The following is a 15,880-nucleotide window of genomic DNA, read 5'->3' as shown; positions in this document are numbered from 1 at the left end:
TTAATGTGGATAAAAACGGAAATTGGGTTGCTTTTGGAGTAATTCTAAATACTGTCTGCCATGATTGCCAGGCCAATAGCTGCATGGATTGATAGGTAAGGGGTTAAAAAACAAAGGAATTTTAGTAAACAGGATTTAACAGCAGTAGATATGCACAAGGTTGATACTGAAATTGATCATATTTTCATATAAGTGCATTGATTTATCTTCTGCGGGTGATCACAGCATTGAAACCTGACAGGCATTCAAGCATGAGTGCATATTTATCGGTTAAATAAATGTGGAAATATACTCATTTCAGCTTAATTTCTCCACAAAACACAACATAACTATGGATACAGATAAAATTAGCAAAAAATAAATATGGATAAATACAGACGGAAATGTCAAAAAAAAAAATACCATAAAACCGGGAGCCCTAATTTATGCGTTATATAGACTATCGGACTATTGGTTACCATGGTTACTCCCTGTGGTTCATAGGAGTTGTAGTATTGTGCCTGTGTTGTTTTTACTTTTACCTTTGAACTTGGTATTAATAAAGAGTGAAGAAAGATACGCATAATCCTCGCCTCTGGTCCTGACATAAAATTATCACTTTTAATAAATGCTTCTCAGCGAAGTGCTTTAATGTGCCCTATTAGGGCATTTAACATTCTATGTTAAAGAAATACACTATTTCTTAACTTTGAAGAGACCATCATATTTATGTGGTTTGTTGTATCTCCCTGGTAATTTGTTGGCTCTCCAGCCTCTAACGGTGAATGCGTCCGTTGTATTGTTATTCTGAGTTTGCTGCCCGGTGTGTTAGAATCCACAGCTTTTTCTGTTCTTATCTCTTCAGGTGTTATTCTTTAGCAGCCGAACTGGGGAACCAAGAGCAGCCCTACTCATGAGTTTCTAATTCGTGCGAGGAGGCGCTGCACTTTCGAAATCCATCACGGTTCTCGCAGCGTCCCTGTTACGCAATTGAGGTGGTGCCTATGTGCTTTCAGTTAAGGTAGGCGCGGCCATTCATTTTTTTAGGTGTCACCTCTTTATTGTCAGCCCACGGCATCGGCTTTATGACCCTGCACCGTAGTCCCACCTCCTCTGACACAGGGAAACAGTTTCTTAAAATGACAGCTCTGTAAACAATATAGATTATCAAAAAAAGGACAAAGCAGCCTGGCGAACACTTATCTCAACTGCAATCAGGAATGGAAAGGACGGGAGATACGGCGACGGGAAGCAGGATTACTGATTGAGAGACTGTTTATTAAATGGTTTATGTCACATGACTAGTAATTATGGTGACGTGTTTTCATAAAACGTGTCTTTTTTTATTGGTTTGATATGAGCTGCTGGGAAATAAAGTGCCAGAAAGAGAAGGCAGTCATTACCGCCGGTCCGGTCACAAAAAGGTAAATTAGCCCTCCAGGTTCCTATAAAGCCTCTGCTTACATACTCGCGTTGCTAATAACAAACATGGCTGCGGCGAATCACGAAGCGACCTCTTTTATCGCGCACATGCCCTTCGCAAACATGGTTATCCCTGTCACTAGTTATTCGCCACCCGCCCTTTTCAAAGATGGCCGCAGCGAGGCATTTCGTCGAATCACAGCTCAAGCCCTGCCCCTCTTTAAGATGACAACGGTTCACCCCGCCCTTCTGATCTTAGTCACATGTCCAGCCTGCGCCTCTCCCATAGGCCGGCGGTGACGTCAGACCATGACTCTGTTTTTATGAATGGAAGGAATCTCTCTGAGGGAGTGAGTAATTCCAGGAAACTAACCCGCCGCTCACAACTCAGCACATTCCGGAAGCATAACAACAGAGCGGGCCTCACCCCCAGAGAGCGGGGTGCGCGGGAGCCTACACCCGATCCTTAACCCGGTAAGAGAAAACACTCAGTACTCCCCGTAGTGACTCTTGTATTCTCTATTTGGTTTATAGGGCTAGGGGTGGCCTGTGGGGTCCGCTGGGGCCCAGAGATGACCCAGATCTTGGACCACTCTCCTCGTAGGCCGCTATACCGACGCAGACATCGGGAGGTGGGCCGGGCGAGTGGATGATGAGGGCACTGTCCTCGAGCTTTTCGCTGGTGGCTCCCACTTGACCTGACGTAGGTGAGAACTGACGCCAAGCCTTGCCAGCCCTTTAAGGGTTTCGGGAGGTCGGTTTCGAGGCACGTGGTGCGGCCTGGGGTGTGCCCGGATTAGTGGTGGGTAGGAAGCTCTGGTATGCCACCCCAGCTGACAGCATCCATCTGCCATAGAAGTGGAGTTCAGGAAACCACTGCTGATACGCCCCACGTCTGTGCGACAGGTCCTTTAAGAGAGCCATGGGGAAGAGTTAACGTCAATGTATGCTTGTAAAACTGTATCCAACAGCGATACGCTATCGGCAAATGTGCATAATCTGTATAGATAAAGCTCCAGTGACCTGAACAAGCGCAAAGGGGCACCTGCGCGGATGTTATTAAATATGCAAAGATAAATGTGGAGACGTTGTTGGGCCTGAGAGTCAATTGACGATCATGTGGTTGGAAATATATTCTGTTATTTTGTACTTGTGCAGTGCTCACGTGGACTTAATGAGTTACAACATGGGCTGAAACTTGAGCAACAGTACTGACAATGAAAGGGTGAAGCTGGAGATCTGCTAGGCTGTGTGTCAAGTACATTTAACTCCAAACGCACCTGCAAACCAATATGTTGTATCTGTGCTTTTGCATAATTCACTAGGTGTCAAAGATTTTTAAAAAAATACAGGCTGGGCACAAGGTTCAGTTGGCTAGAGTAAAGCTGGAGGCCGGGAATGGGCTGAACGTCAAAGAGTCAGCTCACCTGAACAAAAAACGTTATGTTCTCTTCTCCTTTGCATAGGGACAGGCCTCTCGTCTGAAATTAATAATTTAAAAGGGCCTCTCGCCATAGGCCAGGGAAGATCCCAGAGTTAGCAGAAATACAGGTAGAGGGCAAGTCTCCACGTAGAAAGGAAAGTAGTGATGAATGGGATGTATGGTGGATTTGTAGAGTGCGGATTGTCATTGGTGAGGGTGTCCAGGCGCTTCGTAGGTGAATGTAGGTGTGTTGTGAGACTGGACCCGAGTACAGGCGTTCTCTGTGCTCCCAACAACACTGATTGAAAAACCAGGCCTTCAGCTTTTTGCAGAATTCAATAAGTGAGGAAGAGGCCCTGATGTGTTGGTGGAGGTCTTTCCAGGATTTGGGGATACAGGTTGTGTGTGCGAGTGATGCTGAGCAAAGTTGTCTGGTGGGTCGGTGGAAGTGAAGCCAGGATTGAGTTATGGGGTCCCGTGTTGTGTAGTGACTTGAACGCATGTATGAGAAGTGTGAACTGGAAGCGCCTCTGGATGGGGAGCGAGTGGAGCTTTTTGGGCAGTGGTGTGGTGCGGGTTAGGTGTGGGAGGACGAGTCTATGGTGGTGTTTTAGATGGTGGGAAGAAGATGGGTTGGGATGCCGGAATAACAAACATTACTAATAAAACCTGCTCAGCAAACTGCAATACGTAATAATCTTAGGAGGGTACTCAACAGAGCAACTTTTAAGGCACATATCATGTTTGTTGTGATCTCCAGCCGAGGGCTTTCAACTACAGCACCACTCAAAACATAAGCAGTGTCTCATGGGGGGACTCGACTGTTTTTTTGTTAGTTTTGTTTTTTAAGGCTTGGTTGTTTGATTACAGGAAAACACTTATTTTAACTTTTAAGCAGGACGTGTTGACTTACAGGAAATGTGTCTGTGTATGGTTCACGCCTGTCCTCTCTCTATTTAGGCGGAAATTTGCCAGCCGTGCAACAAAAACGCCGACATATTTTATACAAAAATGTGAAGACCGCGTTACTATTCGAAAAAAACATTAAAGTTAACGGTAAATGCCCCTTCGAGTGACAAAATAAAACGAAAGGTGAGCGGGAGCTCCTTTTGAAGTACCTATTGTTATCAGGGTCTCATCAGAGCGCTTTGGGTGGATTTTGGTGCTGAAAGGAGAGCTCCGGGCCTGAAGTCTTCCCAGGCAGAGGAGCTTCCTTGCCCATCCTATAGGGGGCATAGCACCGAGGCGTTAAGAATCTGATCACTGAACCTTTTGCCTCTCTGCTGAGACTCCCACAGTGAAAGAGTATCCATATGTCATGCAATGGGCCGAGATATTTGAGGCCTTTCATTTAGAATAGGAATCATTCATGTAGATTTGGGAGTTGCCAGGACAAATATTTGTTTTTTTTAACGGAGATTTAATAAGCGCGAACTTTACCCGGTATCGGGTATCAGAGCGCTTTGCACGAGTTGGGTTACAGGAGGGCACATTCATTTTTGTTAGGCACGGGGAGATTAAGTGATTTGCCCAGAATCACAGGATGTTCAGCGTCATTGCTGAGACTCGAACCCGGTTCTCCAGATTCTAGGTCGACCGCCCTAGCCATTAGGCCAACTCCTGTTTTTTAAGGACGATTTGGTTGCTAAGCTGTAATAGTTCGTGCTTGTTAACCTGTAGTCTGAGAGACCAGCATCGAGGTGACATGACTAACTTCTTCACCCCTCCCGCTAACCTTGGGGTCAGAACTTAACAATGATCAATTACATGCGACTATTAACGTCGAGAAAATGAACTACAGAACATATGTTGGATCTTATGGCACGTACTTTTGAGTGAGCGGCGCAAGGCAGCAGGAGTGGTAAAGGTCTGCACGTTATACTGATCTCCGAAGCACGTACATCCACCCAGAGAGCGTTCTTAGCGGGAGTGGAACCTTTGACCTGCAGACTAAAGCCATATTTCTGCAAAGACAAATTGAGCTTCCTTATTGCAATTTCAATTAATTCACATACAAATGCACATCTCCGCAGTACGCACATTAATCTTAGTAAGTGGTAAGTGCTGTTTTACAACGTTTGGAACTCGTAAAGTGCAGGCCTCGTGCATATCTCTACTGCTAGCCCCTAAATAGATTTGCAGCAGTTGCACGAACCCCCTGAGCCATTCCACCAGTTGGAGCACGCCCACTCCTGTGTAACCCGTTTCACTAGTTGATCAAATGCGATACATTTTAACCCCGTCGCGAGAGGGCCATGGATTTCCTGGTTCAATGCATGCATTCAACTGACTGCTCGTGTTTATTTTAGGAAAATAATCGTCTGGTGTTTGCATTCAGGCCCTTTCAAAGTTGACTGCAGCTGGTGATTCTTGGGCAGCTTCTCTGCATTTTATGCAAATCCGGAATTATAGCTACTTGTTGAGGCTTTCCTGGTGAGCAGACTTCCCGCGGTGAAATGACAGGGCACTTGACACATTAAAGGGGAAGTGTCGCCCAACGGTTTTTATTTTCGGCAAAATGCTTACCACAGTGACTGCAGGTATCTCTTAGTTTAAAAATACGTATTCGTATTCATTTTTAATTTTCTTTTTAAAGCAAGGTTCCATTTTGGCTGTCATGACCCTTTCCCGACTGAGTGTGACCTCAGTCGGTCTCTGGTTGAACCACTGATGCCCCTGAGACGCACAAGCAGACCTGCCCCTTGGGAGGGAGGGGGCAGGTCGCTTAGATTCTGTGAACTGGAGGTGACCTTGTTTTCATAGTAACCTCGGTCTATCCCAGGCACTTGAACCTCAACTCAAGGTACTAACGATGACGCCTGCGCCGCTGTGATGTTGTCTTAGAGTGGACCCTGGTCAACCCATTTCCGTCGCCTATATGGTCCGTTCAATTGAACTCATTCAGTCCTTAGGTGCAGGCCTCTCCCTAACCTTATCCTCACTTGTCAACTCGCCATCACTTAAAGGGTGTCACCCTCTTGGAATCTTATGTCCAGCGGAGCCTACTTACACTCTGCTGCTGTTATTGCACGCCAAGATTTATACATTGAACCTCTCTGCCTCTACAGAGCGAGAACCTGGGGCGAGGCAATAAAGTCTTGCTCCAGGGGTCTCCAACCTATTCTGTAGCAAGAGCTACTTTTTTTTAAATCATCGTGCGCTATTATTAATTTTGTCACAGTGACCCATCAGATAGGATTACTTTAGTGGCCACCCCATGCATGCTTACCAACATTGATCACGTCCATGCATCAGGAGGGTTGCCAGCAGCACTGTAAAAAAGCTTTGTCAATTTAGAACGCCTTTACATAGCAAATACATAACAGGCATAGCAGCAATGCCGATCATCAAGGTAAAACTATCAGTAAGATGTCTGCCGAATGGCACGTGATTTCTCTCTCAAATATCAGCTTTAAATATATTTTGGAACCTCAGCCATTTTCTCCAGCTATCAACTTATGAGTTCTGAAAATACACACATTTTTGTCTCAAATACAGTTTTTAATTTTGTTTTCCACATATTCGACCAACCAAAATCGTCAAATTGAGCTGGCTGGGCAGCACACAGGAGAGCTACTTACAGGTAGCCGGAGAGCTACCAGTAGGTCACAAGCTACTCGTTGGAGAAACCTACCCACGTTCTTTGTGGAAGCCAGCCTCTAGAAATGTCAGGTTACATAGGAGCAGGAAGCTGTTGGCCAAATGCATGATGGCTGCAGATCTAGGGCAGTGATACTCCAAGTGCGGCCCACCTAACATTTACATGCGCCCACCCTGGTCAACAGCTGCATTGGGATGCTGTTTATTTAACTTTTTTTATGTTATTGTTGCGTAATCTGGTTCAAGCGCTCCTGATAGATCTGGAGAAAGACTTTTTTTACCGGGGGTGCGCTCCATGATCCTACGTTATATCTGGCAGGGTGAGAGAGCTTGTCTACCCTTCTAGGTGCTGAGGAAGCCACAGACTGAGGGGGGAGCGGCACTACCAGACTATGGGCTTTACTATAAGGTGTCACAATTGAGAGTGATATCAGAATGGTCCATGAGGGAATCAGACAAGCACTGGCTTTACATGGATCGGGCTATCGTGGGTAGGACAATATGGGACGTCCTTTGGAAGCCCAAAAAAGACAGACACCTTAATGTTTATTTAAGTATCCCCCACCCGAACTACGCTCAAGATATGGGACGAGGTGACTCGTGGCCAGTGGTGGACCTCTTTCCCCTCTCCATACACCCCCATACATTTTAACCCAGAGTTCGCACCGGCACTGAAGGCAGGCCAGTTTGATGCTTGGAGGAAGGGGGTTGCTCGGTTCTTTCTGATCTGTTTCACAACTATGATAATTCTTGCATTCGAAAACTGCCAGTTGGATTTTAATGTCCTACCGACGGAACACTTCCACTACCTACAGCTAAAACACTGGGCACTCTATCCATCAGTAAGGGAGGCGACAACCCGGGAGTTGACCCCAATAGAATCCTTTGTAAGGAAGGCAGGCACCACAAGAGGGGTAATTTCATATTTATATGGCCTTTTGGTCCCCACAACGATTGCGCTGAGGCCGTGCTACACTACCCTTTGGGAGCAGACCCTGGGGAGAGAAGTGACGGAAGGAGAATGGAAACACTTATGGGCGGACATCGCCAAGTACAACCACTCACTAGACCTAAGGGAGGCCCACTACAAAACCTTATTTGATTGGTATCTATACCCTACCAAACTTAAAAAGATCTTTCTCCACACCTCTGACCTTTGCTGGAGGGGATGTGGCCTGTTGGAGGATTTCCGCCATATCTGGTGGGGAATTCGCTTCCATTAAACCATTCTTGGAGGAGATTCTAGCCCAGATGAAAGAGATTCAGGGGTATCCCTTTCCGAGTTAAATAGATGCGACCCTCTTAGGGCTAAGAGATGCCACTCTAGAACACCAAACCAGGGCAGACAAGGCAATCATGTGGGCATGTAAGGGGGCAGCAAAAAAGGCCATTGCGCTGGCGCAATAGTACTCTCGATTATGGAGAATAAGTAAGATGGAACAGATGGCAGACATCTTCAGGGATGACTATAACATTTTTGAGTATAAATGGGGCCCCTTGGTGACATTCCTCACGAAAGGCCTCCCGCTGGCGGTCTGCCCGCCCACACTGAGAGGTATTCACCCTTTTCAGTTTTAGGACACTTGAAGGGGAATTCCTGTTGTTCTCCCGGTCAACGTTAATGGGGGCTTTTTAGGGGACACATGGAAGAATGTCACTCCGCACGTAAGGGCTCAGCAGGTAGCCAGGTTATGATAGGTACAGCTTCTCCACCACAGGGGAGGGTGGAGGGAAGAGAGAGGGTTGTTGTCATAGTTATGTAAATGTAATTTTGGCGTGACCAAGCCCTGCAAAATGCAAATGTATACCGTAATTCCCGCATTTTAAGATACTGTGTATACGTTAGCAGGGGAGACGCCTGCGGGATAAAGTGTGAGGCCGAGGGCCTGATTGTCCAAACCTGGATTTTTGTTTTTCAATAAACAGTTATTTGACAAAAAAAGTTAAATAGACGGGCAAAATGTATTTAAAGGTTAATTGAAACTAAAAATAGGAAGTAACTAATATTTCCTGCATGGCTAAATGTTAAAAATACCTTCATTTTTAAAGACACCTTGCAGCAAAAGTGTAAAAATATGATAGTCTTTTCAAGATTGAAAAAGTATTTTTCATTAACACGCAGAATAGTTTCACCTTAGTACATCAGATTATATCAGTGCAATGAGAAGTATTTTTTTCAAGCGTGATAATTTTGAAACATGAATTCTGAAACATTCATTCTTCCGCTCCACTCTGTCAGCAATGCCAATAGTGAGCTAAGAGACAGGTCAGTTGTTCTGTTAGCTCTTTGGATGGCTTAGGTTTCTATTATACATGCACATTATAGTTTATTGAATCAAACACAGAAGGTTTTGTAACACATCTTGAAGACCTGTATGTGATAATGAAGAAAAAGGAGGTAACGTGCAATGCAACAATAGCCTAGGATCACACAATTTGTTTAAGTGGAGAAGCCAGGATTATTCCCAAAAATATGGTTTTACATTGTGAAATTTAGACACTAGGGGCGTCATTTACAATATTTTGACACATGGCAGTACACCAAGCCCTCCTGCTGCGCGTCAAAAGAAGAGGGCGGGAATTTGCTGCATCTACAAGATCCAGCGCATTCCTGTCCTTTTCCCCAGTGCTGCTGCACAATGGGCTGTCATGCACCAATGCAGGCTCCCATGGTACAAGGGTGTCTGCATTGTAAGGGTGATTGTGTTTGTGCAAGAAGGTGCACAAAAACTATCACGAGGTGTTTTCTTGTTTCTAGGTGTGCTGCAGAATGCAGTACACATACAAAAAGGAGAAATACAGTTATTTCTCCTCATATAGACTCCCTTACGCCTCTCCTGGGAAGGCGCAGGAATCTGATGCATACCCAGGTTTACAAAACCATGTAAATGTGGGAATGCGTCCGGTTCTATTGATGTTGCGTGGGAACACCCTCCGCAACACCCATGGAACGCCCCATTCACGCTGAGTAATGATTGAAAGGGGGTCATTTTTACAAGGCTATGAAAAGCCGCCCAGGGTGCCTTTTACGTGGTTTTGTAAATATGGGCAGGCACACTGCACTGCTGGTGCAGCAAAAAAAAGTGACACGCCGGCGGCGCAGTGGACTTGTAAATAAGTGCTTTGATGTATATGCTGTGCTTCCCCTAAACCCACCTTGCCTCAGCCCCGTCACACACCTTTTTCCCACCCTCCGCTCCCCGACCACCACCTTGCTGCCATGAATGCCGCCCTCGGCCACATCACAGACAAACTTTGTGGCCCCTTGGAATATGTTTGCGAGTACCCATGATCAAGGGAGTACATTTATGGCTTGTTCATAACAGGTCCAGACTATTAAAAGCCCTCCTTCACTATTGTGTGTGATTATTTTTTTTTTAGTTTGTCTTTTTAAATAAATAATTATGAAATACATTTCATTTAACCAGAAGATGGATCTTTCAGGTTCAGCCCCCACAGGTGTGTTTGCTCGGCTTAGGCTGCCTTGTTAGCTGGAGATCACCAAAGACTTGTGGCCAGGTAATTTTTTTTTTTCCAGTTTCCGCTCAAAGAGTAGAGGGTTGGACAGTTAGTGCCCAACCTAAACTGGTATGCTACCTATAGGATGCCACTTACCCTGAAGGATCACAATAGAAAGTTGAAACTTAAAATGAAGGTGGAATGTCAGCTGAGGGTGACCTGGTGATAGGCGTAGAAAGCAAGACCACAAGCAATCAATCAATCGAAAGTGACCTTTTCAGGGAGGGTCATTTTGTTTTTAGCAAAATTCCAAAACCTAAAAAAGCGGTAGGGGTCTCAGCTTGTCAGGAATGAGACCAATCGACTGTAGTATGGAAACATAGCAAAGTGCCAGGGTGATGTGGCATTTGTTGAAAAGTAAGGCTTTTCGTGTAGCAGTAATTATGTTTTCTGTTCTTTGCAGGAGCAACAACCAAGGTAAAGGGAAGGCCATGTCCTCAGACGGAATATCTTCAAAAGCGCTAAAGGTGAGGAGCTATCCATCTGCACACAAGCAGCAGGTTTTAAGTTTCTCAGCTCCATGTTTGAGAACATCACCTAGTCCAAGTTTTTAGTGCTGCATTGTGGGGTTTGTAGTTATGCTTATAACATTACAATATCAGGACTGCATGTATCAGAATGCAAGGCCGTTCTTTGATTGAATGAGGTACTTGTGAGTGGGCCTGGGAAACTGGAGAGCTCTGCGAGAGACTTAAGTTGCCGGTACATTTTTGAGTGAGGAGCTGCAGCAAAATAATCATGGGATATGAGGCATACCCTGTGGTAGGCAGCCTCTTTGAAAAGGTCACATTTTAAGTTTATAATATCTTTAAAACTTGGTTTGGATGGGAAAACGGCTAAGCATTGTGCAGGTTAATTCTCTGCCACAAGGCACAGAGCTCAAATGTGAGAGATTTCCTTTCGTGACCTTCCAAACACATAACCCTGGAAAGATCGTATACCCCAAAGTCACCGCCCCCTGAGCGGGTTCATAGTTAGATCACCGCAAGTACCCGTGGCATAGCGGGTATGTGTAAGGGCACAATGCTGAAAAGGGAGGCTCAGGAGAGTGACCACCACCTCTGCTAGGTACCAAAGAACATAAGATGGCACCTCCTCAGGATTGCACACGAATAACCGAGTCAGCCAATCCATTCCTAGCATTCATTTTTTTCCCCTGTGGGTAATGTATCTTTGACCCAAAAAGACAGTCAAGACTGTCAACCAAGGACAGGTGTAGACCAGTAATGGAGGTTGTATCTGTCATGGGTGTCAAACAGTACCTGAATGATTTGGCAGCTTGTCCCAGAGATCTAAATGATGGTGAACCGCTATGCACACTCACTGCACACTCAGTGGCTTTTAAATACGTTTAGCACAGACAAGCAGAGGAGCCCTCCTTATTTCTAGTCACTCACAAAATGAAATTAATACTGCAAACCAGCTGGTTTGTGCCACTTAAACAGACTTGAAACACACTTTGTTCATGCCCATCACATCGCATTGGATAGTGCACCGTGACGAACTTTAAGCATAAACTGAAGCCATACCAACTCTGCATTACCCCCTCCCACTTTGCCTTTAGCGACCATGAATCATTTGTGACAGGTCACCACTTTAGGCAAAAGCACAGATATTCATGCATCCCAAAGCAAACAGGCTATAGAGAGAAAGGCCTGTAGGCAGAGAGCTGTGCTTGAGAGTGGAGGTGCAAAAAAGCACAGCCAGCACCCCAGCACAGATCTGGCATAGTAAAACAGACCATCGCTTTAAACCAGCTTCTAGTCGAAGGGTCTCCTTGGAAGGTCTCGCCCTAGATAGACTGTTATATGTTGAAGCTGCATGAGTTTTAAAAGGCTGAACGAGAGATGCACCGCCTCATTAACGTCATCAAACTCAAACTTAGGGGACTTTTTAAGGACGTTACCTCTACCGACTCTTTCAGAAACACAAATGTTGAGGCACTTATTTTTATAGGGGGTCATCACCCTTAAATGAGACTCCTTGTTCCTAACCCGACATTTAAATCTCATGCCTTTCAGGGACAATTCTCACCAATCTCCCCTCTCTTCCTTCCCCGGCCCCCAGCGAACTGTCCCCCAAACCCATTGTTTGAATGACTGTCTTGAGAAACCCAGCACAAATAAAATGATTTGAATTTCATGGCCTTTTGTCTCTTACAACAGGTGAAGAGAGAGATGGGGGAGAACACCCCAGTGCTCTCAGACGATGAGCTGATGGGCATGACGGTGCGGGAGCTAAACCACCACCTTCGGGGTCTGTCCAAGGATGAGGTGGCGCGACTGAAGCAGCGGCGCCGCACTCTCAAGAACCGGGGCTACGCAGCCAGCTGCCGGGTGAAGCGGGTCTCGCAGAAGGAGGAGCTGGAGAAGCAGAAGACGGACTTGCAGCAGGAGGTGCAGAAATTGGCCCGCGAGAACAACACCATGCGTGGCGAACTTGACGCCTTGCGTGCCAAGTACGATGCCCTGCAGACCTTCGCGCGCACCGTGGCACACGGGCCCGTCGCCCCAGCCAAGGTGGCTGCCACCAGCGTCATCACCATTGTCAAATCGGCCAACGGCGTTTCCTCCAATCCGGGTGCCTACTCCTAGTCTTGGTGAGGTGCTGGTTGGCGGACGGATGTTCGTGTTCCGTCCATGTGCTGGACACTGGGGTGCCTCCTACTCACGAGGGCCGGGCACAGAGCCCAACAGCTGCCACTGTTAAAAGGCCAAGAAGTGCCTCAAAGCCCTGCACTGAGGGAAAGTATCCAATCCGCGAGGCATAGGGAGGAGAAAGTTGATTACATAGCCTCCTATGCAGCAAGGATCATCTCTGCCTCAGCAGTGGGGCTTAAACCAGCGATTTACGGTGGCATGGGGATGCCCCTACCCACCCTCATCTGTGATTCTTTCCTTTTCTGCTGCTGCACACCCCATCCAAACCCAATTCAAATTCTTTATCCCAAGACAACATTTTGTTGGATGCCACAGAGATGGTGGTCGTCTTAAGATGGAGGTAATCGTGCCTAAGGCCACCACTCAACTCATAAAAGAAACCACCCTTGTAAATTGGACCCTGTGTTGTAGGACAGAGGCATGTATGCAGTCCTAGAAACCTAAGGGGCATGAGGAAAACGGGGTGAAAGAGAATGTAGGCAGGATTGATAGGAACGCTAGGCGATTCAAAGGGCCAATGACGAGCATAAGGTGCTATGGTGAAGGGCCGAAGAGCATGAGGTTGGATTATAGAGTATACATCTTGGGTTCTAAATAATAGGAATCTAAAGAGACGGGATGGAAAGAGAAAGTGGTAGAGGGAGAGAGAATAGAGTTAAATATTGGACAGATGGTGAAACGTGAGAGGAAAGATGGGAAGAGCAAGAGGTAAAGAGTGGAGAAAAAAAGGAAGAAGGGCTAAAAAAAGACTTGGATGGTGAAGAAGTGGAACATAAAGAAATGTAGGGAAACAGAGAGAGGGAGAATAAACTATAGGAAGAGTCTTCAAGGCTGAAATTACAAAGTGGAAAAGGAAGTGCTAGAAGGCTTTGGGATGTGAACAATTCGTATGGTCAAGAGGTCCTCCAGTTCCGAAGTACACAATGATTGTTATATATACAGTTTTTAATCAATCCTGTATCCCTGAACCTCCTATTGAACGAATAGGGTTGGCAATTCCACCCATTTCCCCCACAAACTCTTCAAGTGTGACTTGGTGAAAATGCCCCAGTGGAAACATTCATCCCCCCCAACAGATAAAGATTGTCCTGGAATAAAGGATTCATCTCCTGTTCTGTTTGTCAAGAAGTGATGCCAGTGAGACCGTGGAATTGTACTATCATGTCACTTCCTATCTTCATAGCCCTGGACCACGCTCCCGTGAGAGGAGGGGGTTTATATTTATGATTATCTAGTAATATATTTTACAGAGTATCTCTCCATCTGGGGGTGAATGGGAGGGGGAGCGAAAAGCAGAGGTGGACTGGCCTATTGGGGAATTGACAGAGCATAACTCAACTGTCTGAACGTAGAAGATTTTTATAACCAACAGTAATTTGCTGCATGAGGCTGTGAGATCCCTGTAACCTGGAGCATAGCTTTGCTGTAAACCTGGACGACCAGTGTATTAGGAGGGATAACTCTGCTGGTCAAGTCCTTAAACTGTAAGACATGGTGATCTACAGGATAGTTCTTCTAGCTAAACTTCTCATATGGCTGCCTCTACCTCTCTGTCGCTCACCCTCCCTAGTTGTCTCATTATTTATTGTACATATATAAATTATTTACAACCTTGAGGTTCTTCTATCGATACTGGTACAGCTACTGTTTTATTTTGTTATATGCGAATAGCCTTATCACCTGTTGTGGTTTATATCAAATGTATTTATTTTCAGAGTCCTGTGACCGTTCTGATGCCCCTTCTCCCTTTGTATTTTATATATTTCTTCAATAAAATTCAAAATGTTTCATGTGAATATGGTGCTTTTTTTCAAACATAGGAACATGAAATAGCAAAGGAGCATTGTTTGTAATGTATGCCTCACCCCTTTCTCATCCACAAGCTTTTATTCCCCTCTGAGCTAGGGTAAAAAAAAAAAAGTGGCTTTGCAAGATTTTCCCAATTGCACCCTCCTTGCTTAAATAAAGGGTTCATAAAGGCTGAATGTCAGCTTTTGATAATCAACGTCTGCATTCCCTTATAAGTTACCTAAGGTACATTTTATTTAGGAAATTATTAGGGTTCATTATATTGAAACACGCTGGCCCACTGTCTGTTTCTCTGCATTTTCTGTCCAACAAACTGGAGAATCAATGATTGCCACAGTCATTTAGTTGCAATGGGGTCCTAGTTGGGGTCATTTTAACGGTTTGAGGGGCCCTGGGCACAACATATTTTAGGGGCCTTTTTACAGAACAACTTTAAATTTTATTAATCAATAAAATCTTTATTCGATCTCTTATATACAGATCATAAAAGCACAATTTAAATGTGTGATCAACAACGAACCCAAGTTCATAACAAGTTAAAATCCTATAACAAATAGAATTACCTAAAAAATACATAAAATAATTTTTACAGGACATTTTAAAACAAAGTGCATTATGTGCCTTAAAGACCGAATCCAGTTAGTTTACATCAAATTACTCATTTCAGCATATAATTGTTAGTTAAAACCATTTTATCTTCTGTCTTCCTCGCGCCTTTCTCCTTTTTATACAGGCCCACAAAAAGGTGGCTACCGCAAAACAGACAAAGGGATTGGGTAGAGATTTTAAAGTAAAGTGCCACCCGGCGTTGTTTAAAATTGTGGCGCCCTTAAATAGGAAGGATAAAGTCTTCTCTTTCTGTCTTATAAAGCCCACGAAACAAGACTAGGTGCAGGTCAGATTGGGGGGGGGGGGAATGGTTGTTGCAGGGGCACAGCATCAGATCTGAGTGTTTGAATCTTCTCTCCCGATAACCTAACATCAAGGGGAGGAGGTTCAGACGAAATCTCAGTAACATGTATCTATGCTGTGTTATTGTGGTACGTGCTAGATAGGAACATCCTTCTTCTAGCCTGAGGGATCAAATGATATGCGAGGGCCGTCTTTGTTCTGTAATTCCTTCCCCTGCGAAGATACTGAGCCCTTCGCATAATCTCAATTTCTGTTTTGAAATCTTCCTGCATGCTGTTTGATCCTTAAATAATTCTCCCAACCCAATTGCCATCAATTCCGATTCCACATAGCTCAGCCATCTGATCCTATTGTAATGGTCCATTTTTACACAATCTTTAATTAGGGTTTGTGTTAAATTGACTGTGGTTCTACGCCATATAGAAAACCATAATAAAATTAGCGCTAGTGTAATGGTATTGAACGTATAAGGTAACCCCAATTCTATATGTAAGATATAGTTTGAATAAGAGGATGTTATGGACACTAGGGACTTAAAAAAACGACTTTCAAGTTT

At 45.0% G+C, this 15,880-nt stretch overlaps 1 protein-coding gene across 1 annotated transcript; it reads left to right on the top strand.

Annotated features, from left to right (window-relative positions):
• The first annotated feature begins 1,705 nt into the window (after positions 1-1,705).
• MAFF (MAF bZIP transcription factor F) lies at positions 1,706-14,399 on the top strand. Its single transcript, XM_085601317.1, has 3 exons — positions 1,706-1,875; positions 10,347-10,410; positions 12,109-14,399. Exons 2-3 carry the CDS (start codon positions 10,375-10,377, stop codon positions 12,535-12,537), a joined length of 465 nt encoding a protein of 154 aa, XP_085457443.1. The 5' UTR covers positions 1,706-1,875; positions 10,347-10,374; the 3' UTR covers positions 12,538-14,399.
• Positions 14,400-15,880: the final 1,481 nt, after the last annotated feature.

The sequence above is a fragment of the Triturus cristatus genome, chromosome 4_2, assembly GCF_964204655.1.
Source record: "Triturus cristatus chromosome 4_2, aTriCri1.1, whole genome shotgun sequence".
In the NCBI taxonomy this organism is placed as follows: domain Eukaryota; kingdom Metazoa; phylum Chordata; class Amphibia; order Caudata; family Salamandridae; genus Triturus; species Triturus cristatus.
This window is presented reverse-complemented; position numbering and strand designations above follow the sequence as displayed.